The following is a 25,517-nucleotide window of genomic DNA, read 5'->3' on the forward strand; positions in this document are numbered from 1 at the left end:
AACATGTTAGAAGATGAAGTTTATAGATCCTCTGTGGTTTCATTTTTCTGATCTATTCATGGCTCCATTAGCATGAATAGTTAAGAAACTCCTAAATCAAAATAAAATATTAATTATACTCCACAATATATATAGCTGCTGGCTATTAAGTGTTGTTTAAATGCTGTTTCTGTGATAACCTCAATTTTACCATTAAAACTCTTATAATTAAAGTCACATCCTTTACATAATATTTATTCTGTATAGGATTTACTCACATACAATGACGTCAACTTTAAGACAATTGACTATTATTTGTATAAAGGCATCTTATAAAATAGGGTAATACACAATGCACCTCAATGAATTAAGCTGATATGCTAGGATTCAGAAAATATGATCATTCTAACTCCTATTTTTGCCATTTTTTCATTGGGTTGCCTTAGGGAGGTTGCTTTACCATTCTGTGCCTCAATTTCTTTACCTTTCATGTGAGATAACTGTCCTATTTCATAGATATGTAAAGAATAACATAAAAATTATTAAATACTTTGCAAATATAAAATGCTATATAAGTGATAAATAGTAATACTGATCCACTTTAATATAACATAACATAGAACTTTCCATTTATAATCTAAAGTTTGGTCCTCCAACACCTATTATCACCCTTGCCAGTTAAATACATCTTATACTATATTGCTTTTAGTGATTTTTCCATAGTATGACATTTCCACAGTATTACTTAATTTAGGAGATTATACATATGTATCTCCAATAGTGGAAATTTCAATATATCTTAGTCTCACTTTGCACAGTAACTCTAATGAATTCAATTCTGAGCTCCTAACTAATTGACACACCAAACTTTCTTCATCCATTACGCAGTTGAAAAATTTGTTTTTCAAAAGTTTTGAGACATGGTAACTATAGAAGGAACATTGTACAGACCAAGGATGTGATCTGTTGCTCTATGTGACACTCTGATTACCAGCCTGTAAGCACAGTGAGTAATAGAGGTAATGAAGTGAGACCCCCAATGCTCAAAGGGAATTCAAAAAGCTCCCCAGTTTCAAGGTTTTGAGTGCTGCACTCCTGAGCTCTGCAGGAGTGTCTGGTGAAAGGCTCATAGGGGGTAATAAGAGTACCTCTGATTTTAGAGTTTCTTAAATGGTGAGCTTCTCTACAATTCATTTGAAGAAAGAGTTTCTTGGGTCAAAAAGAAAAAAATCTCTTAAACCACTGATCTACTCCATTTTGCTTCCTCCAGCCACTAGGCATGACTGCAATGTTGCTTTATTTTGTAAAACTTCTTCCCATCACCACACACTCTTGAGGACCACAGAGTTAGAAGGGTTTTCAGAAGCCGATAAACAGCATTTACTATTAAAAGCAAACTTTGTTCTGACCAACTCCCACTATCTTGCTAATATTAAAAAAAAAAAATCCTTGGCATAAAGCTTATCGTAACAGATTATATACTTATCCCCCTATTTAACATTTCCTCATATTTAAAAGCCAAAGAATTTTTTGTTTTCTCAGAAACCATTAGTGGACAGTCTCACTCTAGGAAATAATTGGTCTCTAATGTCTTAGATACATATGATAACTGGGGTTATTATTTACAACTTACAAACATGTCACAAAGGTTCTTTTATGATATGAAAATGGTAGAACAGATATGCTGTCTAGTTTGATGAACTTGATAGCTGTTTTGTGGGGAATAGCTTGATGTTTGTTATAAACAATGAGGAAGCATTATTTCAGGTAACTGTACAGGTGCTGGTGGCACTGTGTTCAGTGGACTTTGCTGACATTCATGCTGATGTTTGCATGCAGAAGCATAAGAGAACATTTAGATACAGACTAAAGTGCGTTAGAGCATACACATGCAAGCACTACTTCATTCTCATGAATAAAGCTCCAATCACTCATTTTTCCTATTGGCTCCATGGACTAAAATTCATATAATAATTTTAAAAGATGTTACCATCTGGCGAGACTAAAGAACAACACGTGTTCCCTCCCTTATTTGGATATGACTTAATTGTTAAGAGTCTTGATTCAGGAACAGTCATGCTGGGAAAACAATGAACTTGGTTCATACCATCCAGTCTTGAAGCAACTGGAAATTTACCATCAGGGGAATCTTGAAAAGGTCTCAGCATTAAGTACCATGAAACAAAAACAAACGGTTATTCATCTATTTGTAAAAAATGTTTTAGAAATTAACCATTTTAGTCCTCCAATCGGTATCAAGGACAATCATTAATTAAAGAATAAGAGAAAAAAATAAAATGAAAAGTATCATCTTGAGGGATGTCATGATATTTAGAAATACGGTATAATACATGGAGCCTCTATCAAAATTAAATTATATCAAGCCTAACTGTAATAATCTGTAGCAACCCTCAGTAAGGACAGTTCTTCCAGGATTCAGATTTTATCTTCTGAACTAAAATAATGCTTCTCTGATTTAACTGTACTTTTAGAATACTTAATAATTCAAACAGAGGAGGAGTTTATTTAACTTTAAAGATTTTTTAAAAGTAATCTCTACACCCAACTTGGGCTCAAACTTACAACCCCCAAGATGAAGAGTCGCAGCCAGGCGCCCCTTACAGGGAGGTAGTTTCAATTCACCTTTGTATCCTAGGAGAAAAGTTTGTTTTGAAAAATTATATAAACAAGATTAAAAAAATGTTTAAAGCATGTAAGAGAGTAACTTGTTCAAAGAGTGTTATAATAACATTTACACATAAATAATCTGACATTAAAAACATGTCAGTAGACTCTGTAGGGACATCACTGCGCACTCTTGGATAACTCTAGTCCAAGTTATTATGTGTTCTTGAAGATTATGAAGTTCCTCCTTCATACTTTCTAATGCTAATAGGCTTTTTTCTAATTACTGCAGATTGGTGAGGTTTGACTTCAATTCTTTGCCACTTCAGAAGACAATATGGAGAGAGGGCTGTTTAAAGTCAAAACCTGTCTATCATCAGTCCCATCACTTAAACTTTCTTATTAATTTCCTCATTTGTAAATTAGAGACAATAATATTTACCTTGCTGATTAGGTGAGAAAATGTGTGAGAGTACTTTAGAAATAATAAAGAAGAACAATAAATGTTAGAAATTCCTCTCAAGAACTGGTAACCTCCAATTTTCTTGTTTATCATTTTTGGGTTTTTTTTGTTGTTTGTTTTTCCTTTAGAGAGAATTAATTATATTGACAGATCTTCACAAACTGCCTTGACTTTTAGGCAGTACTTGTTTCCTGCTTTAGAAAATGATGTCCGTATGTAATCTGCCATCTGCCACTACATTAGGTTTTTGTGTGTGTGTGTTTTAAAACAATACTGACTAGAAAAGAGTCATCTTTAACTTAATGACAAAAAAAAATCAAACTATGAATGGTTTCAAATATTTTAGATTTGCCACCTACCATAATCCTAAAACAATATCTAGGATATTGGGATACTGAAGGTGGTTTTAGAACTGAAATTAATAGAAAGACTTATTAGTTCAGTCAGGTAGGGTGCCAGACCCTTAAATGTGCTCTTACCTGGTTCCCTGTGAAAATTCAGTATTGGTAGTTTGTGTTTTTGGAACACCTTGAAATTATCTTACATAAAGTTTGGTTGTGGTAAATTTATTTAAAATATTTTCTTTGAGAAACATTTGCTAAGTAGATCGTTCAATATTAAAAGAAAAAAGGTAACTCTGTAATAAAAGGAAGAGGATTAATTGTTCATCCATCATGCCAACTTAAGCTAGGTCTTTCTTTCCAGTGCAGCAACATATTTTAGGGCAACAAAGTTCAGAATGGATAAAATGACCTGTTTAGAAAGCATGCAAGTTATATTAGGTCATTACCGTTAAATCAGTCTGATAAATTTGTGAACCAGACTCTGACCACGGAAAGAGAAAGATACAGGAAGTCAGTGTAAGTTGCAGACATGCCAGCTCTGTTGGTTCATATGTCAGCTACCTAATGTTGGGCTTTATTTCCTTCTCATCTTCTTCTTCACTATCATCAACTTGTTGTATGACCAGATCTGCAGACCCATCCTCTACAATCTCCACGTATGATCTATTCTCGTCTTCACTCAAGTGCCACCTGGAATCCTTATCTCCATCTGATGGGGACATAAGATGCTGTTCAGCTTCCAAATCGATGGGGAGGCTGTCTATGCCCACTTCAGCAAGGCACTCATTACAGAGTCTGTAGCGCCTGGTTCCTTCCTGGACCACTTGCCCTGTTAGATCGGTCACATGGCGTTTGCATTTTCTGCAGATTAATTTGCATGCCTGGTGAATCTGTGTAGAGATTGAGACAGTGATAAAAATGGATTTTTCAAAAGCAGCACAGTTGGATATCTAGGTACCAGTTTATAAACTTAAGATGTCCAAAGCCAAGCACTAATATTAAGTTAACATCTAATTATTAGAAAAAGATCACAGGTTTTGGTGATAAATCTACATCACAAATAAATAACACCTTTCTCTAAATGATGGCTGTAACATTTTTATGATTAATAAAACATATTAATGTCACACATCCCTTAATCCAACAGTATTTTGATATCCGAGGTAACAAGGGACACCTTCTCAGAATAATAATAATTGCAAATACTAAGTTTATCACATGTACTATTTTAAGGACTTTATATACCTTAATTTTGAGAAGGGAGAAACCTCATTTCATATGTTAGTTTATTGTTATCAGCTAGAGAAAGAAAAATATATTATCCCAAATTTAAATTTATCAAAACATATTTTTGGATAGAAGGCTTACTTGTCACTTCTATTAATGAACTATCTTGTGGAAAGAGGACTAGACTAGCAACAGGAAGGCTTGGGTTCTAGCCCTGCTTTTGTCATCTACTAGCCATGTACCTTGAAGCAAGTAGTTGAAAACAATATAAACCTGCTTCCAGGGTGATAGTCAAAATATTTAACAATTAGTAAGGTATGGACACCACCGAAACAGAATAGAAGCCTGACAATCAAAATGGACATTGGTCATGACAACAAGTGTGGTGGTTCTGCTATGGATCAGCCTATTATTATCCCTGCCTACTTCCTTATTACTAATGAGAATACAAAAAAAAAAAAAAAAGAGGGAGAGAGAGAGAATACAACTCGGGTTGTGAGGACCAAATGAGTTAATGTGTGTGAAGTGCTTTGGAAAAAAATTATAACTGATGAATAATTACATAATTATAGTTACTAATAAACATCTTTAATTGTTGTCAGAGCAGACTATGGGTTGTACTCTAAAAGCCATTACAATTAATTTTATAATGTCAAATTAATATTTATGGCATATTCATTTAGATAAAATCAGAACAGTATGGAAGTAGCCACAAAAAAACAAAACAAAACAAAAAAAACCCAAGTAGCCACCAAAACAAAAACAAAAACAAAGACAAACTAATGCATGCAGTCTCGTAAAATATCTAGGAAAATGTATGAGACTACAGTTCAGTATAGTAATTTTCTGCTTAACTATTGACATATTAATCAGTAAACAACTTGAATGTACTCTCATTGTTCCCCAGATAGTAATGTTATGGGTATAATATGTGATAGTTTTTGTTAGAAAGTTCTGGCACAGATATGTGTTTATCCCCATCCCATCAATTCCAATACAATTATGCAATCAAAGAAATTAAGCAACACACTATGTTAAAATTGAAAATGTCATCACAAACTCATTATTTAGAAAATATATATCTTCTACCTCTAACCATTGAATAACCTAAGGAGACAAGAACCAACATCAAATTATCCTCACTGAACAAAACTGAAAATCTGAGTTCCTTTTTTTTTTTTAAGATTATTTATTTATTTATTCATAGAGACACACAAAGAGAGAGAGAGAGAGGCAGAGACACAGGCAGAGGGAGAAGCAGGCTCCATGCAGAGAGCCTGATGTGGGACTCGATCCAGGGTCTCCAGGATCATGCCCTAGGCTGCAGGCGGTGCTAAACCGCTGCGCCACTGGGGCTGCCCCAAATCTGAGTTCCTAAAAGAGCAATAATTGTTATAGATCAAACACAATGAACCAGTGAAAATTCATGAGTCTGTATGCTACTTAAAAAATACAAAGCCAGAAAAAATTCATATTACCATTTAAAACTGCTATTAAATCAACTCTTTATTTTGATAATCGATAAAGGGAAAGAATTAAATATTTATCTGGTTTCTCCTGTAGTAACTGTATTTCAAAGTAACTGAATAGTCCCAATAGAAGATAGTTTTGTTTTGTTTTGTTTTTAAAGATTTTATTTATCTATTCATGAAACACACACACAGAGAGAGAGAGAGAGAGAGGCAGAAACACAGGCAGAAGAAGAACCAGCTCCATGAGGGAGCCCCACACGGGACTCAATCCTGGGTCTCCAGGATCATGCTCTGAGCCAAAGGCAGGCACTAAATCGCTGAGCCACCTGGGCTGTCCAGAAGATAGTTTTACTTTATAGAATTCTAACTAATAATATAGAAGAAATGATAAAATTAGTAAATCATTCTACAACTCAAGTAAAATCAGTAATTTGGACAGAGTTTATCAAATGACAATTAATACCATAAAATGAACAGTTGATGGGGAAATGTATAGTAACATACGTAATACCAAAATAGTTCCACAGATTCCTTTCTGATCATAAGGTGGCACCTAAAACTGAATAATGGTGGGATCACGGTATCATTACCCTAGTTTAGTGACCAATCTTAATATGAATGGGTCTAGTAGATATTACATGTCTCCTAATGTGACACATTATGAGACAAACGATTTCACCCTTGATGTGTTCTAGCTGAAAGTATTTACCTTGAATCCATTAAGCCTTTATTTTATTTTATTATTTTTTTTAAAGATTTTATTTATTCATTCATGATAGACACACACACACACACACACACACACACACACACAGAGGCAGAGACACAGGCAGAGGGAGAAGCAGGCCCCATGCAGGGAGCCTGATGTGGACCTTGATCCAGGGTCCCCAGGATCACGACCTGGGCCAAAGGTGGCGCTAAACCGCTGAGCCACCCAGGCCGCCTCCATTAAGCCTTTAGATAAAATATCTGGTTTCTAGAAAATGCAGGGGTGGGGAGGTATAGAGGAAAAAGCTAAATGACACCAAAGAAAGCAAGCAGAGAAATCAAGAAGTAGGGTATTTTGTAAAACAATTGTCTTGATATCTTCAGTAAGTCAGTGTTATGGAAATAAAAAGAGGGCTGGGAGACTATGCTCTCTTAAAAACATATTTAAGGGACTTAACAATGAGGGGTAATAAAGGATACTGCATTGAATATTGGTTTGAACAAACCAGTTATAAAAGATATTGGGGGATTACAGGGAAACTTGAAATTGAACTACTGGATGTTAGATAAAATTTTATTGAGATGGAAAGGTAGATAGAGACTGTTCACTAAAGAGAGGAGGCACAAACAATATGACTTAATTTGGTTTTATTTATTTATTTATGCATGAGAGACATAGAGAGAGAGGTAGAGACACAGGCAGAGAGAGAAGCAGGCTCCATGCAAAGAGCTGGACATGGGATTCCATCCCGGGTCTCCAGGATCCCACCCTGGGCTGAAAGCAGCGCTAAACCTCTGAGCCACCCGGGCTGCCCTCTAATTTTTTTTTTTTAAGATTTTATTTATTTATTCATGAGACATACACAGAGAGAGAGGCAGAGCCACAGGCAGAGGGAGAAGCAGGCTCCATGTAGGGAGCTCGATGTGGGACTCGATCCCGGGTCTCTAGGATCATGCCCTGGGCTGAAGGCGGCGCTAAACCGCTGAGCCACTCGGGCTGCCCTCTAATTTGGTTTAAAAAAAAAAATCCATATATATGTATGTGATAGAATTTTAAGAGTGGTAGTCTTTGGGTGGTGAAAATAAAGTATTTTTATTTTTTTATTAATTTTTATTATTATTATTATTTTTTTTTATGATAGTCACAGAGAGAGAGAGGCAGAGACACAGGCAGAGGGAGAAGCAGGCTCCATGCACCGGGAGTCCGACGTGGGATTCAATCCCGGGTCTCCAGGATCGCTCCCTGGGCCAAAGGCAGGTGCTAAACCGCTGTGCCACCCAGGGATCCCCTATTTTTATTTCCTTATTTTTAGTTTTTATAGTGCATATTCATTGCTTCCATAATAATAAAAGGTTTTTTTTCAATTAAAAAAAAAAAACTAGCTTCATTAGGTTAATGAAGGCAGAGATTTTGTCTGTTTTGCTCACTGCTGGATACCTAGCACTGAGAAAAGGAGCTGGCACATAGATGCTCAGTATATATTTGCTAAATAGCTAACTAAAAAGCAATGCATGAAGAAATCACTTTCACTGGAGAAGGTGAATTATGTACACCTTCACTGAAGAAGGTGATTTCTGTTCTTCTTCAGTGACCCACTGTCCTTTAAAGTCAAAAAGTGCTGATATAAATGGAATAGACGTATAAGTAATAGAACGCAGATTTCAGAAAACATTCTTGTCTCAAGATGAACAGTAGAGTAATTCCAAAAGTCCTTACCTTAGTAGCCCATCAGAGCACTGAACAGCAAATTCCCTGAGATTTTTCTGACTGCTGACAGTCCAATTTCTGGAATGGGCTCTATGGGCCACCTTGCTCCCTTTCTTGAGGAGACTATGTAGGACTAGAAATAGGGTAATGTAGACAGAGGACGGAAAGTAGAAACTGGACAGAGATCCTACCAGATAAGCAATCAAGAATCACTAGTAGATGCTGAGTATCTGAAGTGGTGACTCTAACCTAGAGATTCAGTTGTCTTTTTTTTTTTTTTAAAGATTTTATTTATTTACTCATGAGAAACACAAAGAGAGAGAGAGAGAGAGAGAGAGAGGGAGAGAGGGAGGCAGAGACACAGGCAGAGGGAGAAGCAGGCTCCATGCAGGGAGCCCCACGTGGGACTCGATACCGGGTCTCCAGGATCACGCCCTGGGCTAAAGGTGGCGCTAAACCGCTGAGCCACCAGGGCTGCCCGAGATTCAGGTATCTTTATCTTACATTGTCTTTGGCTCTTGAAAAGACCAGTATATAAAAAGATGTTCAATTTTAATTACAATGGGTATTTTTTAAAATTTTTAAATAAAATGGATATTCAAAAGAGTATCACCTAATTCAAGGCTTCAAAGGTGAATAAAAAGTATATATATATGTATTAAAGTATAAATTATGTACAAAGTAAAACCATGAAGTTGGAAGAAATTCTAATATGGTAGAGTTGTATGAAAAGATTTCTCTCAGTAAATTAGATGATCTGAAAGCATATAAATGCACACATTTCTTAAGAAGTAAAATGATGAGAAATCATGTACATACTGTTCGAAAATGGCTACTGAGGTGGTCTAGCCTGCTAAATCTTTTCCCACAGGCTTGACATGGATAGGGCCTTTCTCCTGTATGGCAGCGAAGGTGGCGCTTGAGGTCTGCCTTTCGCTTCACCACGTGTGTGCAGTATGGGCACTTGAACCGCATCCTGGGCAGATCATCTGTCAGGAGATAGTTCGATTAAATCACTGGAAAGTTCATCATTACAATTCTATTCTATTCTATTCTATTTATTTATTTATTTATTTATTTATAAATATTTTATCTATTTATTTGAGAGAGAGAATGAGCTGGGAGAGGGGCAGAAGGACAAGCAGACTCCCTGCTGAGCAGAAAGCCTGATGCAGGACTGGATCCTTGGACCCTGGGATCATGACCCGAGCTAAAGGCAGTCGCTTAACTGACTGAGCCACCAGGCGTCCTATTTATTTATTTATGTTTAATATTTTATTTATTTATTTGACAGAGAGAGAGAGAGCACAAGTAGGGGGAGAAGCAAACTCCCTGCTGAGCAGGGAGCCCGAGGAGGAATTAGATCCCAGGACCCCAAGATCATGACTCGAGCTGAAGGCTCACCCTTAGTGACTGAGCCACCCAGGTGCCCCCAATCATAACAATTCTAGTAACATAAAGAATCCCAAAGGATTTGGTGAGTCCAATTTTGGAAAGGCAGGAGAAAAAGAGACGGAAGAAGACTTGATTGTTCATGCAATCCTGGCCAGAACTGTAACTGCAGCATTTGATACATTTACAAAGTTGGGGTAAATTTCGGCTCTCCGGATCCCTGGGTGGCTCAGCGATTTAGTGCTGCCTTCGGCCCAGGGCACAATCCTGGAGACCCGGGATCGAATCCCACGTCGGGCTCCCGGTGCATGGAGCCTGCTTCTCCCTCTGCCTATGTCTGCCTCTCTCTCTCTCTCTGTGTGACTATCATAAATAAATAAATAAATAAATAAATAAATAAATAAATAAATAAATATTAAAAAAAAGAAAAAATTTCAACTTTTGCACTCACCTTGTCATTCAGTGTTTCAGAGTCACTGGATTTGAAACGTAAAAAGGCAGTGCTGGATTTTAAAACTGGATATACAGAAAACCCCCACAAAAACAAAAACTAAAGAACTGTTGGTACAATACAAAAGTATTTCATATTAGAGCTTTTAAGTAATTTGTTTTATTACATATTTGTATCTCCTTGCCTTTTCTTTTCATATACTCATAATACTTTTAAAGGTGAAAAATGTCAAATATATTTAATTTTTTATTTTATTTTATTTTATTTATTTATTTATTTTTATTTTTATTTTTTTTATTTTAAAACTCAAGTATTCAAGGGGTGCCTGGCTGGCTCAGTTATAAGAGCCTGTGATTCATGATCTCGGGGCTGTGAATTTGAGCCCCATGTTGGGTGCACAGATTACTAAAATATATATATAAACTTTAAAAAATAAATAAAACTCATGTATTCAAGATGTTAGTTATGAGTGGAGGCAAACTTCATCAATTTAATAGCTGTTAAATTCAGCTGTTCATTATTGAAATTAGGTTCACATAACCTAGAATTATAAAAGCACAGAGTCCATCTAGAGAAAAGATCACTCTTTTGGTGTTTAAAAATGCAACGGAGATTTCTTACTTTTGATTTGCTTTTTTCCGTATGCTTTGGTCAATGGTGAGAGCTCAGCGGGACTTTCAATAAGCTCTATAACAGGATACAATTTCATGCATTCCCAGGTTATTACTACAGGAAAATGCAATTAATAAAAATCTAGCTGGTTGCCTATTATTTTAAAATATGTTATCTACAACGAACTTATTTTTAAAAATTTATGTGACAACTCAGGAATGTGAATAGATTGGCTATTTACTGATGTTAAGGAACTCTTATTTTTGTTTAGGTATAATTTTTTTTTAATTTTTATTTATGATAGTCACACAGAGAGAGAGAGAGAGAGGCAGAGACATAGGCAGAGGGAGAAGTAGGCTCCATGCACGGGGAGCCCGACGTGGGATTCGATCCCGGGTCTCCAGGATTACACCCTGCGCCAAAGGCAGGCGCTAAACTGCTACGCCACCCAAGGTTCCCATTTTGTTTAGGTATAATTATGGTATTGTAGGTTTTTTTTTAAAGACACCTTTTTAAATTTTTTTTTTTTAAGTAGGCTACATGCCCAATGGGACTTGAATTCACAGCCCTGGGATCAAGAGTCACATGTCTCAGTTTTGCTTTGTTTTTTAGGGGAGGGGAGGGGCAGAGAGAGGGAGAGATCTTTTTTTTTTTTAAGATGTATTTATTTATTTTTTTTTAATTTTATTTATTTATTTTTTGATGTATTTATTTATTAATGAGAGACACAGAGAGAGAGAGAGAGAGAAAGAGAGAGGGAGAGAGAGAGAGAAAGAGAGAGGGAGAGAGAGAGAGAGAGGCAGAGACACAGGCAGAGGGAGAAGCAGGCTCCACACAGGGAGCCCGACGTGGGACTCGATCCCGGGTCTCCATGATCACGCCTGGGCCGAAGGCGGCGCTAAACCTCTTAGCCATCTGGGCTACCCGAGCATCTTAAGCAGGCTCCATGCCTAGCACGGAGTCAGGCAGGGTTTGATCTCACAACCCTGAGATCATGACCTGAGCTGAAATCAAGAGTTGGATGCCTGGGTCACCCAGGCACCATCACTTTTTTTAACGACTACATTTTAGGGACACATTTTGAAATATTTACAGATGAAAACTTATGATGTCTGGTATTTGCTTAAAAATAATAAAGAGAGGAGTAAGAAGTAATGATACTGATGAAACAAGATTGGCATGTATAGGAAGTTGTTCAAACTGGGTATGGGGTACCTGGAGGTGAATTATACTATTCTCTTTCCTTTTGTGTATGTTTGAAATTTTCCTAAAATAAAAACAATTTTAAAAGTATAATTTGAATCTTATAATCTGTAGCAGTTTCATCTTATAATTCTCCTTTAAACTCACATGTAAAGTACTAAGCAAGTTTGCTACCTGATTAATTGGGGCAGAACTGTATGCCATGTATTTCTTCTTTTTTTTAAAGATTTTTAAAAAATTATTTATCTTTTTTTTTTTTTTTTAATAATTTTTATTTATTTATGATAGTCACACAGAGAGAGAGAGAGAGAGAGGCAGAGACAGAGGCAGAGGGAGAAGCAGGCTCCATGCACCGGGAGCCCGACGTGGGATTCGATCCCAGGTCTCCAGGATCGCGCCCTGGGCCAAAGGCAGGCGCCAAACCGCTGCGCCACCCAGGGATCCCCAAAAAATTATTTATCTTGAGAGAGAGAGTGTGAGCAGCACTGGGAGGGGCAGAGAGAGGAAGAGAGAGATTCTCAAGCAAACTCCATGCTGAGTGCAGAGTCTGATGCATGGGTCAATCCCACAACTGTGGATCATGGCCTGAGCCAAAACTGAGTTGGACAATTAATGGACTGCGCCACCCAGGTACTCCTGGTAAAGCATGCATTTCTAATCCCTGTTCTCTACGACAGTCTTATGACAGTGTGGGGTGTACTGCTGAAACCAACAACCTATATAATCTTTTTACATTTCACTACTATCATAAAAATGAAATGTCTCAGGTTGTTGTTGCACATAGGATTACCAGGTCAATGTTATGGGCTGTGTGTTAAATGTTTTTTTTTTTTTAATTATCTATTTATTTTATTTTTTTAAAGATTTTATTTATTTATTAATGAGAGACATACAGAGAGAGAGGCAGAGACACAGGCAGAGGAAGAAGCAGGCTCCATGTAGGGAGCCCAACATGGGACACAATCCTGGGTCTCCAAGATCAGGCCCTGGGCTAAAGGCGGCGCTAAACCACTGAGCCACCCGGGCTGCCCTAAATTATGTATTTATATCTCAATAAAATCAGATATAGTCTCATTTCTTTTAGGTCTTAGGCCTGTGAACCTTTGTAAATATGCATGGTTACTCTGTTTAACTTTTCTGTATAAAAATACTCCTCCTGAGGGAATACTGAGAAAAAAATACAATAGAAAATGAAAATACGCATCTTAGGGATTGAACCATTTAGAAAGAGCTATAGGAGATCCCTGGGTAGCTCAGCGGTTTAGCACCTGCTTTTGGCCCAGGGCACGATCCTGGAGTCCTGGGATCCAGTCCCACTTCGGGCTCCCGGCATGGAGCCCGCTTCTCCCTCCTCCTGTGTCTCTGCCACTCTCACTCTTTCTCTCTCTCTATCATAAATAAATAAATAAATAAATAAATAAATAAATAAATAAATCTTTTAAAAAAACGAGCTATAAAGGCTTAACAGTAATCTAATCATCTGCTGACACAAGTTTGGAAAATCTTGGGCTTTGAAATTCAGAACTCTATTGTTTTGACTGTTATTAAATTTATCCTTTTTTTTTTTTTTTTTTAAAGTAGGCTCCATTCCCAGTGTGGGGCTTGAACTCATGATTCTATGATCAAGAGTTGTATGTTCTACCAACTGAGCCAGTCAGGTACCCCTAACCAATATTTTCTTTTTTTAAAGATTTTATTTATTTATTCATGAGAGATTGAGAGAGAGAGGCAGAGACATAGGCAGAGGGAGAAGCAGGCTCCATGCAGGGAGCCCGATGTGGGACTTGATCCCGGGTCTCTAGGATCAGGCCCTGGGCTGAAGGCGGAGCTAAACCACTGAGCCAACCGGGCTGCCCTCCCCTAGCCAATATTATTTTTAATTAGAAATTTAAATTTGGGGAACCCTGGATGGCTCAGCAGTTTAGCTCCTGCCTTTGGTTCAGGGAGTGATCCTGGACTCCTGGGATCGAGTCCCACATTGGGCTCCCTGAATGGAGCCTGCTTCTCCCTCCCTCTCTCTCTCATAAATAAATAAATAATCTTTAAAAAAAAGAAATTTATTATTTTTTTAAAGAAATTTAAATTTATGTTTTAGGAAATAAATTTCATTAGAGGACTATGACTTTTTAAAAAATCACTTGGTTCAACTGCCCATAACACTTCAAAGTAAGGACATGTTGAGATAAGACTGATTTATATAGGAGCCTTAGAACCTCACTGAGGGGACTGTTTTTAGATACCTGGAAAGCTTCTGGATGTGACATCAGATCCTGGACCATATGGATAGCCAACAGGAGTTGAGTCCATATCAGCATCAATTTGTGCTTGTTCTTCAGATTGGGAAATGTGGCTGGAAGAATCTGATGCTCGTGCTTCTCGTTTGCTTGGCTTATAATGAGCAACTTCAGAAGGCTGTGACAACCTCAAATGTTTGGACTTTTTGATGGAATCTTTCCTTTGTTCATGCTTGGCCAAAGGCTGTTGAGTATTCCTTTGGGGGGCTGGGTGGTAATTATACTTACTCCAAGATTTTCCACTTATTATACCTGTCCCTTGATCTGAGCTTAGGTGAGAATGTGGAGAACTGCCTTCTTGCCAGCCACTGCTATAAAAGGAGGAACGTTCTATACCATTAGAATTGGCATCTTTATCAGAGAGACTGAAATAGCGATCTTTTTCCTTCTCACTAATGTCTAGTGAAGACTTAATAAAGGTCTTACATACACTAATGACATCAGTCATCTGAAGGAAGCTAGCAGCTGACATCACTTCTATGACGTTCTGACCAGTAAGAGAGAGTTTGCCGGAATAGACAAAGTCCAGGATAACCGTAAAAGTGTCTGGGGAGAAAGCCTGAAATGTAGCCGTGGTTGGCTGACTTGTCTCCTTCGAATTCTGAGAAAGGAGCATTTTGAAGTAGCCACTGCTAGCGAATAGTACATTTCGATGTGCTTTGAAGACCTTCCCTTCAACCAGAATGCTGCAATCACAAAAGACATCTTGCCTGCGTTGCTCATTCAGTTGTTGCAGGAGGTGGGACTGGTGAGAGGAGATCTCCATTCTGGAGAGGAAAAAACACGTGGTTACCAACCCGAAATGACACGGCTTTTCCGAGCAGAGTCAACTGAAATGACCATCAGAAACCTTTCCTTGTTTCCACTAAAACCACTTTCTTAGAGAACATCATCTCCAAGACACAGAAAACCACTTAGTACTGTTATTAATTGTGTGATTTTCAGACAATGATGTGTTCAGTCATAAAACTTTACTGGACATCTTTTTTTTTAAGATTTTATTTATTTATTCATGAGAGGCACAGAGAATGAAGCAGAGACACAGGCAGAGGGAGAAGCAGGCTCCCCATGGGGGGCCGGACACGGGACTCAATCCCAGGACTCTGGAATCACAAGCTGAGCGGAAGGCAGACCCTCAACCACTGACCCACCCATGTGCTCCTACTGAGCATCTTCTATGAATCAGGCTTTCTGCTACGTGCTGGACTGAACAGACTTGCTTCCTGCATTCAGGTAGTGTTCAGTCTAGAGGGGCATCAGGCACTCAACACTCACATGAAGTCATAAAGGACTTGTTAATACAAAAAACAGAAAGACGCTGCTGTTGGTATAAGAGAAGGGTAGGCCAGCTTAGACTGGGGTGGAGAGGGTTAGGGATACCTCTTTGAGAAGTAACATTTAAACTGGGACATCAAAGGCGAACAGGAATTAGCTGGGTGAGGAATGAGGGAAAGACTACAGATTCCAACAAAATGATGATCTAGAAAGGGCTGAAACTCTCCTGCCACAAATCTCTAGAGATGCTGGCTAAAATATAACCGAACGTTTTATTATTTTTTAAAATTTTACTTAGTTAACATACAGTGCAGTAGAGTTTCTGGAGTAGAATTTAGTGCTGCATCACTTACAAACAACACCCAGTGCTTATCATATTGCATGCCCTCCTAATCCCCATCACCCATCCTGCCCATCCCCCACCCACATCCCTCCACATTTTTTTTTCTTTTACCCCTTAAAATATAACCAAACTGTGTTTTAAATGTATGGTCTTGTAAGAAAATGAGAAATCCCTAGGTGCCAGCAGTGAAGGAGCAGAGCCAGAGCAGCAATATGGGACTTGGATTTTCATCAGTAACAAGTTGGAATCCTCTAAAGGCTAAAACCTTAAAGAAGAAAGATAGGAAGAAAGGAAGATAGGAAGAAAGGAAGAAAGGAAGAAAAAGAGAAGAAGAAGAAGAAGAAGAAGAAGAAGAAGAAGAAGAAGAAGAAGAAGAAGAAGGAGAAGGAGAAGAAGAAGGAGAAGAAGAAAGGAGGAGGAGGAGGAGGAGGAGAAAGTAAACTTTGCCTAATAAATCCTGGGAAAAACAGTTAATCTTGCGAGGCTTCTGTTGGGAAAAGGAAAAAAAAAGTACCTAGGTGAGATATCAAACCCAAGGTTGTGCTTTTTGAGGTTCTGGAATCCAAATTTATTTTACCTGTTTGATGTGGGAAACCTCAAAGTGAAAATTTAATGTGGAAATTAGTCCTGGGCTTCTGTGGGTTCCACAGAAGCAAATGCAAAACTGCTCAGGAGGAGTGCTCTAAGGACCTAAGGCAGGTGGGGGAAAAAAATCTCTGCTTACACTGAACTCCAAATCATTCCTCTTTATAAAAATGGATCATTTTCAATATCATACCATCATTATGTCTACTATCTTCTAACTTTAAAAAAAATTATTTATATATTATTTAAAAGATTTTATTTATTTGACAAAGAGAGAAAGAGCACAAGCAGGGGGAGTAACAGCCCAATGTGGGGGTCGATCTCACAATCCTGAGATCATGACCTGAGCCAACAGATTAGAAAGAGTTTTGGTTTGTTCTTTTCATTTCCTGTCTTTGCTTCTCCCGTTCTCTTTATATCGGTTTCATCCCCATCCATCAAAATAATTTTCTTTTTTTTTTTTTTCAAAATAATTTTCAAAAAATATCATTAGTGGAGTGCCTGGGTGGCTCAGTCAGTTAAATGTCTGCCTTTGGCTCAGGTCGTGATCCCTGGGTCCTGCTTCTCCTTCTCCCTCTGCTTGCTGCTCCCCCTGCTTATGCTCACGCTCTCTGTCAAATAAATAAAATCTTAAAAAAAAAATCATTAGTAACTTGCATGTCAAATCCAACAGTCATTTCTTTGTCTTCATTTTACTGATGCAGTGGGTCATTCTCTTGATCCTAAAACACTTTCTTCATTTGGTGCTAGGACACCACTCCTCCATGTTCTTCTCCCATTGGCTGGCCGCTCCTTCTCAGTCCTTTGCCGGTTTTTCATTTTCCTAAGCTCTAAGTGCTAGGGGATTCATGGTATCCTACCCCAAAATATGGCACCTTGGCACACTGAATATTTTGAACTGAAGAACTTTGAGAAAACAGCAGAAAGGTAACTTTGATACTCCCCTCCTTTTCCCCCTACAACTAAAATAACCCCCAACTGTCCTTATACCCAGAGGAAAGAGCATCCTTATCTCAGGAGACAAAGGGACGCTAAAAAGAATCTGAACAAACTGGCTGAGCTGAGCTTCCCTGTTTACTAAATTTATCTCCTACTCCTTAACCTACCTTACTCCTCCACGACTGCTGGCGCTTCGAACCTAGCATAGAAATATCCTTAGGTCTATTTCTTCCTCGGATCTTCATTTCCTTATGAAGGCTTCTGTGTTGTGTAGAACTTATGTTAAGTAAATTTGTATGCATGTCTCATGTCAATTTGTCTTTGTTGGTTTAATTTCCAGACCCAGCCAGGAAGAAGGTCAAGGAACAATTTTCTTCCCCTACAGCTGGAATGCCCCAGGCCTCAGGGCTGGGACCTCTTCTCTACTTACACCATTCCCTAGGTGAGTCCATCTGGTCTCATAGTTTCAAATACCATCTTTGAGCTTATGACCCACAAAAAAAGCTTCCAAAGGCTCCCCATCCAACCTCAAAGTTCTTACGATCTCAAAGGCCCTACATGATGTACATCCTCACCATCCAGGTATCTCTCTGCCCTCGTCTCTTCTGCTCGATCCCTCCAACACTGCATTCTAGCTACAAAGACCTCTGCTCATTCCTGAACATTCAAGGCCTGTTCCTACTGTGCAACCTTTATCCTTGCTACTCCTTCTGCTTTGGAATTCTTCTCCCAGATATTCACATAGCTCACATTCTCACATTTTCAGGTCCCTGTTCAAATGTCACCTTATCAGAGAACTTTCCTTTACCATCCTATCTAATCACACCCTCCCATTCTTTATCCTCTTATTTGTTTGCCATTTTCTCCTACTAGAATTTAAAGTAGGAGAGCTGAGACTGCCTACTTATGTATTCCCAGCTCCTTGAGCAGCACTTGAGCACATGATAATGCTCAATCGGTATTGTTGAACGTGCATCAAAAACATTTTTTTAAAAGATTTTATTTATTTATTCATGAGAGACACAGAGAGAGACAGAGAGAGGCAGAGGCAAAGGCAGAGGGAGAAGCAGGCTCCATGCAGGGAGCCTGACATGGGACTCGATCCTGGGTCTCCAGGATCATGCCCTGGGCTGAAGGCGGCGCTAAACCACTGAGCCACCCAGGCTGCCCTGCATCAAACATATTAAAACATACAAGGACACTGTTGTTGTTGTTTTTTGACACTGTTCTTTATAAAGAAGAATCAGCATGTAGAATAGGAGAATCAGAACACCAACAGTTTTAGAAAATAGAATAAAGGGATCCCTGGGTGGCGCAGTGGTTTGGCGCCTGCCTTTGGCCCAGGGCGTGATCCTGGAGACCCAGGATCGAATCCCACGTCAGGCTCCCGGTGCATGGAGCCTGCTTCTCCCTCTGCCTATGTCTCTGCCTCTCTCTCTCTCTCCCTGTGTGACTATCATAAATAAATTAATTAATTAATTAAAAAAAAAAAGAAAATAGAATAAAAATCTAATAGACCATGAAGTAAGTATGTTTAAGATGGCCGAAGAGATAAAAGATATAAAGAGTAGCATATGGTTATAAGTATAAATGCTAGAGCCAGGTAGCTGGATTTGGAATTATGGCTCTACCACTTAATAGCTGTGTGAACCTGGGCAATTTATTTAACTTATGTATTCATTTCCTTATCTGTAAAATGGAACAGAAAATAGCTCTTATTTCATAGGATTATTGTGAGGACTGAATGAGCTGATGTACACATAACACTCAAAACTAGATGTTGGGCATGCAATAAGTATTTCATAAATGTTAGCCATTCTCCTTTTACTTTGTTTTATTATTATCCACAAGAAAAGAAACTAGGGGGGAAAAGAGAAGAGGTAGGTTTGAGGAGGAACCAAATGGACTTAATATATGAAAGATATAATTAGTGAAATTAAAACACTTCGTGTTGTAAGATGGCTACCTCATCTCCAGCCTGATAGCCACATTCCTGGCAGGAAGAATTGAAAAGACAAAAGACAATTACCAACCCAGCTTGTCTTCTTCTTCTTTTTTTTTTTTTAAGATTTTTATTTATTTATTCATGAGAGACACCGAGAGAGAGAGAGAGAGAAAGAGAGAGAGAGGGGGAGAGAAAGAGAGGCAGAGACACAGGCAGAGGGAGGGAGAAACGGGCTCCCTCGGGACTCGATCCCGGATCCCGAGATCACACCCAAGACAAAGGCAGACGCTCAAACGCTAAGCCACCCAGGCGTCCCTTGTCTTCTTTTTTGATCAGGGGAAAAAGAAAAGTTTTCCTGGATGCCTCACCCAGGGGACTTACACTTGCAACAGAATGACCAGACCATGTTACCCGATATTTAAGTGTATGCTGCCACTAATGGTATGTATCGATTACCACTTCTCATTTTTGTCAGTACTTACTATTATTAGGCTTTTTAATTTTGCCAATCTTGCAAGTATACAATGGTATATCATTTTTTATTTGTGTGGGTTAAACAATTAATGTCTATTGACCGTTATCAGCAAGTTGCTTGCTCATTACAATGTTGCTAACCAATACTGTACAAAAATGAACTACAAAAAATAATGTGATACAGTAAGTATTTATCTCACAAGCCTGTGGGTTGGCTGATTTAGGCTGGACTTGTTAGGACAGCTCTGCTGATCTTGCCTGGGCCCACATACATACCTAGGAGTTACCTGATGGAGGCAGCTTGTCCGGGGTGGTTGTGTTTCTACATGATCTCATATCTTCCTCGTGGGACCAGTTGGCTGGCCTGGCCAATTTCTTCCCATGACAATACCAAAAAGCACAAAAGACCAAGTGGAAATACATGAAGCCTCTTAGGCTTAGGCTTATGACTGGTACACCGTCACATCTACCCTACTATAATAGTCTTAAGCAAATCACATGGCCAAATGTGAAGTCAAGAAAGAAGAAACACCTGTTCTGTTAGTGGGAAGAACTGTGATGTCACACAACAAAGGGTGTGATATTGGCAGGGGGTGATGAATAGGGGCAATTCTGTTATCCTTTCTTATTTTTTTTTTAAAGATTTTATTTATTTATTCATGAGAGACAGAGAGAGAGAGAGAGAGAGAGAGAGAGAGAGAGAGAGATTGGCAGAGACATAGGCAGAGGGAGAAGCAAGTTCCATGCAGGAAGCCCGATGTGGAACTCGATCCCAGACCCCGGGATCATGCCCTGAGCTAAAGGCAGATGCTCACCTGCTGAGCCACCCAGGGTCCCTGTAAGTATCCTTTAAATATCCAACAAATAGGGCAGTCCGGATGGCTCCGCGATTTAGGGCCGCCTTTGGCTCAGGGCACGATCCTGGATCATGGATTCCAGGATGGAATCCCGCATTGGGCGTCCTGCATGGAGCCTGTTTCTCCCTCTGCCTGTGTTTCTGCCTCTCTCTCTCTGTGTCTTTCATGAATAAATAAATAAAATATTTTAAAAAATAAAAACAAAGTTGTTCCTCACTTTTAGAGCTTTAATCCACTGTTTTGCATGGTATTCTAATTTTTTTATGTGGATAGTCAATTTTTCTGGCACTGTTTATTGAACAATGTATCCTTTCCCCACTAATCTGTAATGCTATCTGTTATACATCCAGCTTACATAAATTCATGGATCTATCCCTTCAATTCAGTCAGTCAATTTGTCTATCTCTGCATCAATACTTCATAGTATTAATTACCAAACTTTAAAATGTATTCCTACACCTAGTTCTTCAAGTAACATTAAAAAAATCTAATTATCTCCTTCTTCTTCCATATAAATATATTAGGATAAGCTTATCAAGCTTCACTAAAGAGAAAAAAATATACCCTATAGGTATTTATTTTGGAATTGAATGTATAGATTTATTTATGGGAAGATTCATATCTTTAGATATTGAATCTTACCATCCATGAACATGGTATAATTCTCCCTTTATTTAGGCATTCCTGCATATTATTCAGTAATGTTTCCTTATTTTCTTTATTAAGATCTTGCATAATTTTGTCAAATTTATTTCCAACTGCTCATTGGCTGAATAGAAATGCTCCTAAAATGCCACCATGAAGAATGATGTCTAGGACAGGTGTTTGATGGGTATCCTTTTGTTTCCAATTTGCTAAAAGTATTTATCATAAATGAGTGCTAAATTTTTTAAAATGCTTATTTGGTATTTATGTTTTTTCCTTCTTAATCTGTATATTTGTTTCCTGGCTCTACTGTAATAAAGTATATAAACTGGGTGACAACACAATTAAAATTTATTGTCTCAGGGTCTGGACACTAGATATCTGAAATCATGGTGTCAACAGGGCCATGCTTTCTTTGAGACCTGCGGGAGAGGAATCCTTTGCTTCCTGCATCTGGTGGCTCCAGGCATTCTTTGGTTTGTGCAGCAAAACCCCAATCTTTGTCTCCGTCTTCACATGGCTGCCTTCTCTGTGTGTCTGTGTCTTCATAAGGAGCTCTCTACTTGTATCTTCACAATGTCTTCTTATAAGGACACTAGTCATTTTGCACAGCCATTTTTTTTTTTTTTAAGTAAGCTCTAGACCTGATGTGGGGCTTAAACTCACGATCTGAGATCAGGAGTCACATGCTCTACTGACTGAGCCAGCCAGGAGCCCCAGGACACTAGTAACTTTGACTTAAGGGTCCACCCTACTCCAATATGACCTCATCTTAACTAATTACATCTTCAACAACCCTATTTCCAAATAAGTACTACAGGTTAGCACTTCAACATATCTTTTGGGGGGGGAACACAATTCAACCCACAACAGTCTGTTAAAATAATACGTTACATATTTTGGGTGTTGAATGATCTCTGCATTCCTAGAATACTCTTTACCTTTGTTTTTATACTTACTCAGAGACTGAAAAGACAAATGTTCTGCTTTTTCAATTCTCCAATAATGTGAGGTTGAAGTAATAGTGGATTGAATCTTGTTCCCTCAAAATTCATGTTTACCTAGAATCTCAGAATGTAACCTTATTTGGAAACAGGGTCTTTGCAGAAAGAATTAGTTAAGATGAGGTCACTGGACTACATCCAGTGAGCCCTACAGCCAATGGTTGGTGTCTTTATAAGAAAAAGAGAGGAGGGATCCCTGGGTGGCGCAGCGGTTTAGCGCCTGCCTTTGGCCCGGGGCGCGATCCTGGAGACCCGGGATCAAATCCCACGTCGGGCTCCCGGTGCATGGAGCCTGCTCCTCCCTCTGCCTGTGTCTCTGCCTCTCTCTCTCTCTCTCTCTCTGTGTGACTATCATAAATAAATAAAAATTTAAAAAAAAAAAAAAGAAAAAGAGAGGAAAAAAAAAAAGAAAAGAAAAGAAAAGAAAAGAAAAGGAGAGGAAAGAAGAAAAAAATCCTGGTGAAATTACAGTTGGGAGACTGCAGTCACACAACTGCTGGTCAAAAAATACCTGGAGTCCCCAGAAGCTAGAAGGTTTCTCCTCTAGAGCCTTCAGAGGGGACATGGCCCTGCCAACACCTTAATTTCTGACTTCTAGCCTCCAGAACTGAGAGAATAAATTCCAGTTGTTTCAAGCAACCCAGGTTAAGGTACTTTGTTATAACAGCCCTAGAGAGCAAATACAAGCTGCATAAAACTGCCAATATTAAAAAAAAAAAAGAAAAAAAAACTGCCAATATTTAACAGTTTTGACCAATAAAAATAGTAAATTTATATGGTTGACCTAAAATCTTGATTCAAAATGAATTGGTAAAAGGGAAAAATATTTATTTCTGTATTAACAGAAGCTGTAGCTATTTAAAAACTCTTGTTGTTTTTTTTTTAAAGATTTTATTTATTTATTCATGAGAGACACACAGAGAGATGCAGACATAGGCAGAGGGAGAAGTAGGCTTCCTGCAGGGACCCTGATATGGAACTTGATCCCAGGACCCAGGATCATGACCTGAGCCAAAGGTAGATGCTCAACCACTGAGCCACCCAGGTGCCCCTATTTAAAAGCTGTTATTTTCATTCTTTTGGTGGATGTTTTAGTTTATCAGCCTGTTATACAATTTCCCTTTTGTTGACTATTCTATTCTGACTCCCCTCTCTTCACACTCAATACTTTTTTTTTCTGGTAATTGGTCCACAACTTTTCTTAAGAGGATCATCCCTTCACCTCTTTCAGGTCCTATGGTTTGGGAGATACTGAATTGACTCATCCCTCCAAAGGCCAACCTGTGATCTAGACCTGACAAATCAGAGCAATGCATTCCCACAGCCAGCTATTGGCTTGGGGATGGATGGACTGAACAAGGCAAACAAAAGAGGTTCAGTCGACATGAACCTAGCATTTTTACTGGAGCAACTGGAAAAGAGCACTTCTCTGAGGATGAAAGCCGGGAACTAGACATTGTGGATGTACTGCCACCATGACAGCACCTACATGAGAAAGGACCAACCCTGAGGAAAGAAGAGCAGAGAAAGAGAAAGGCCTGATTCTCCTGACATCATTTTGTTCCCTAGGCTAGTGATTTTTTTTTTTTTTTTCTTCTGTAAAAGGCCAGGCAGGAAATATTTTAGGGCTTGGAGCTATGAGATTATTAGTTGTAATAAATATTTATTTTGGACTTCACCTATGGTTCCTGGCTCAGAGTTCCCCAAATGCCTTGTAATTTCCTAAGCAGTAAGAGCAATAGGAGCATCTTTTGTTCTAATGTTTAGTCTTTCATCCATAGTTCCTGAAATCACTTCAGAGCCATAAAGTTGCCATGGGTGTCTTGTTATTCACAGTAAGTCCCATTCAACCACAGCTGAATTTTTATTAATGTCCTTAAGATGCAGGGGCGGGGGTGGGGCGTGCCAGGGAAACCAACCATTAGACTCAATTTATTAGAATAGAGGGTTGGAACTTTCAGCTCCTCCCCACAACCTCTGAAGGGAGGAGGAGCTGGAGGTTGAATCAGTCACCAGTGGCCAATGATTTAATCAATCATGCGTATGTAATGAAGCCCCCCAAAAAACCCCAAAAGGGGATGCCTGGGTGGCTTAGCAGTTGAGTGTCTGCCTTTGGCTCGGGGAGTGATCCCGGGGCCCCAGGATTGAGTCCCGAGTCAGACTTCCTGCATGGAGCCTGCTTCTCCTTCTGCCTATGTCTCTGCCTCTCTCTTTCTGTGTCTCTCATGAATAAATAAATAAAATATAAAACAAAACAAAACAAAACAAAACAAAAAAGGACAGAGTTCTGAGAGCTTCCAGCCTGGTAAACTAGAACGCATCCACTTTTATGGCCCTGGCCTCATACTCCATGGGTCTGGAGTTCCCACATTTGGGACCTTACCCTATGTATCTCTTCATCTGGCTGTTCATTTGTATCTTTTAATATCCTTCATAATAAACTGGTGATCTAGTGAGTAAATTGGTTTCCTTAGTTCTGTGAGCCACTCAAGCAAACTAATCGAACCCAAGGCAGGGGGGGTCCTCTGATTTATGGTCAGTCAGAAGCACAGGTGACAACCTGGACCAGTGATGGGCATATCCAGTGGAGGCAGGCTTGTAGGACTGAGCCCTTAACCTGTGAATCTGATGCCATCTCGATGTAGATAGTGTCAGAAGTAAGTTGAATTTGTGTTGGAGAATTGCTTGATTTTGCAGGAAAAATACACATCACAGTGGGCCAGATGTCTCTCTCACCTCCTCAGCTTCACCACTATATTACTCAATTCTCCACAGTAGCATGAAAGCAGCCACAGACAATAGGAGAAGCAATGGGTATGATAGTGTCCCAATAGAGCTTTATTCACAAAAACAGCCACAGGCTGCCTTTTACCAACCCCAGCCCTAGTCCCAGCCATGCCTTCAGCTGTATCCATCCTTGGACTTTTCACTTACCTGACCCAATAAATGTCATTTTTCTTAAGCCAATATGA

The 25,517-nt window shown here is 38.9% G+C and overlaps 1 protein-coding gene and 1 long non-coding RNA gene across 6 annotated transcripts in view; one reads left to right on the forward strand and one right to left on the reverse strand.

Moving 5' to 3' along the window:
* Positions 1–213: 213 nt before the first annotated feature.
* ZBTB8A (zinc finger and BTB domain containing 8A) overlaps positions 214–25,517 on the reverse strand; it is a 66,901-nt gene continuing 41,597 nt past the window's right edge. For all 5 annotated transcript variants that reach the window (XM_077898661.1, XM_077898664.1, XM_077898660.1 and 2 more), the window contains 3 exons: positions 14,425–15,245; positions 9,346–9,515; positions 214–4,301 (listed from right to left, as the gene is read on the reverse strand). In XM_077898661.1, coding sequence (XP_077754787.1) covers positions 3,969–4,301; positions 9,346–9,515; positions 14,425–15,244 — 1,323 coding nt within the window. In that variant the 5' untranslated portion in view covers position 15,245 and the 3' untranslated portion in view covers positions 214–3,968. The remainder of the gene's footprint in view (positions 4,302–9,345; positions 9,516–14,424; positions 15,246–25,517) is intronic.
* LOC144314486 (uncharacterized) lies at positions 12,622–25,006 on the forward strand. The gene is made up of 3 exons (XR_013380394.1): positions 12,622–12,814; positions 17,961–18,062; positions 23,777–25,006. It is a non-coding gene; the product is annotated as an uncharacterized LOC144314486 (long non-coding RNA).

Source organism: Canis aureus, chromosome 5 (genome assembly GCF_053574225.1).
Source record: "Canis aureus isolate CA01 chromosome 5, VMU_Caureus_v.1.0, whole genome shotgun sequence".
Taxonomy (NCBI): domain Eukaryota; kingdom Metazoa; phylum Chordata; class Mammalia; order Carnivora; family Canidae; genus Canis; species Canis aureus.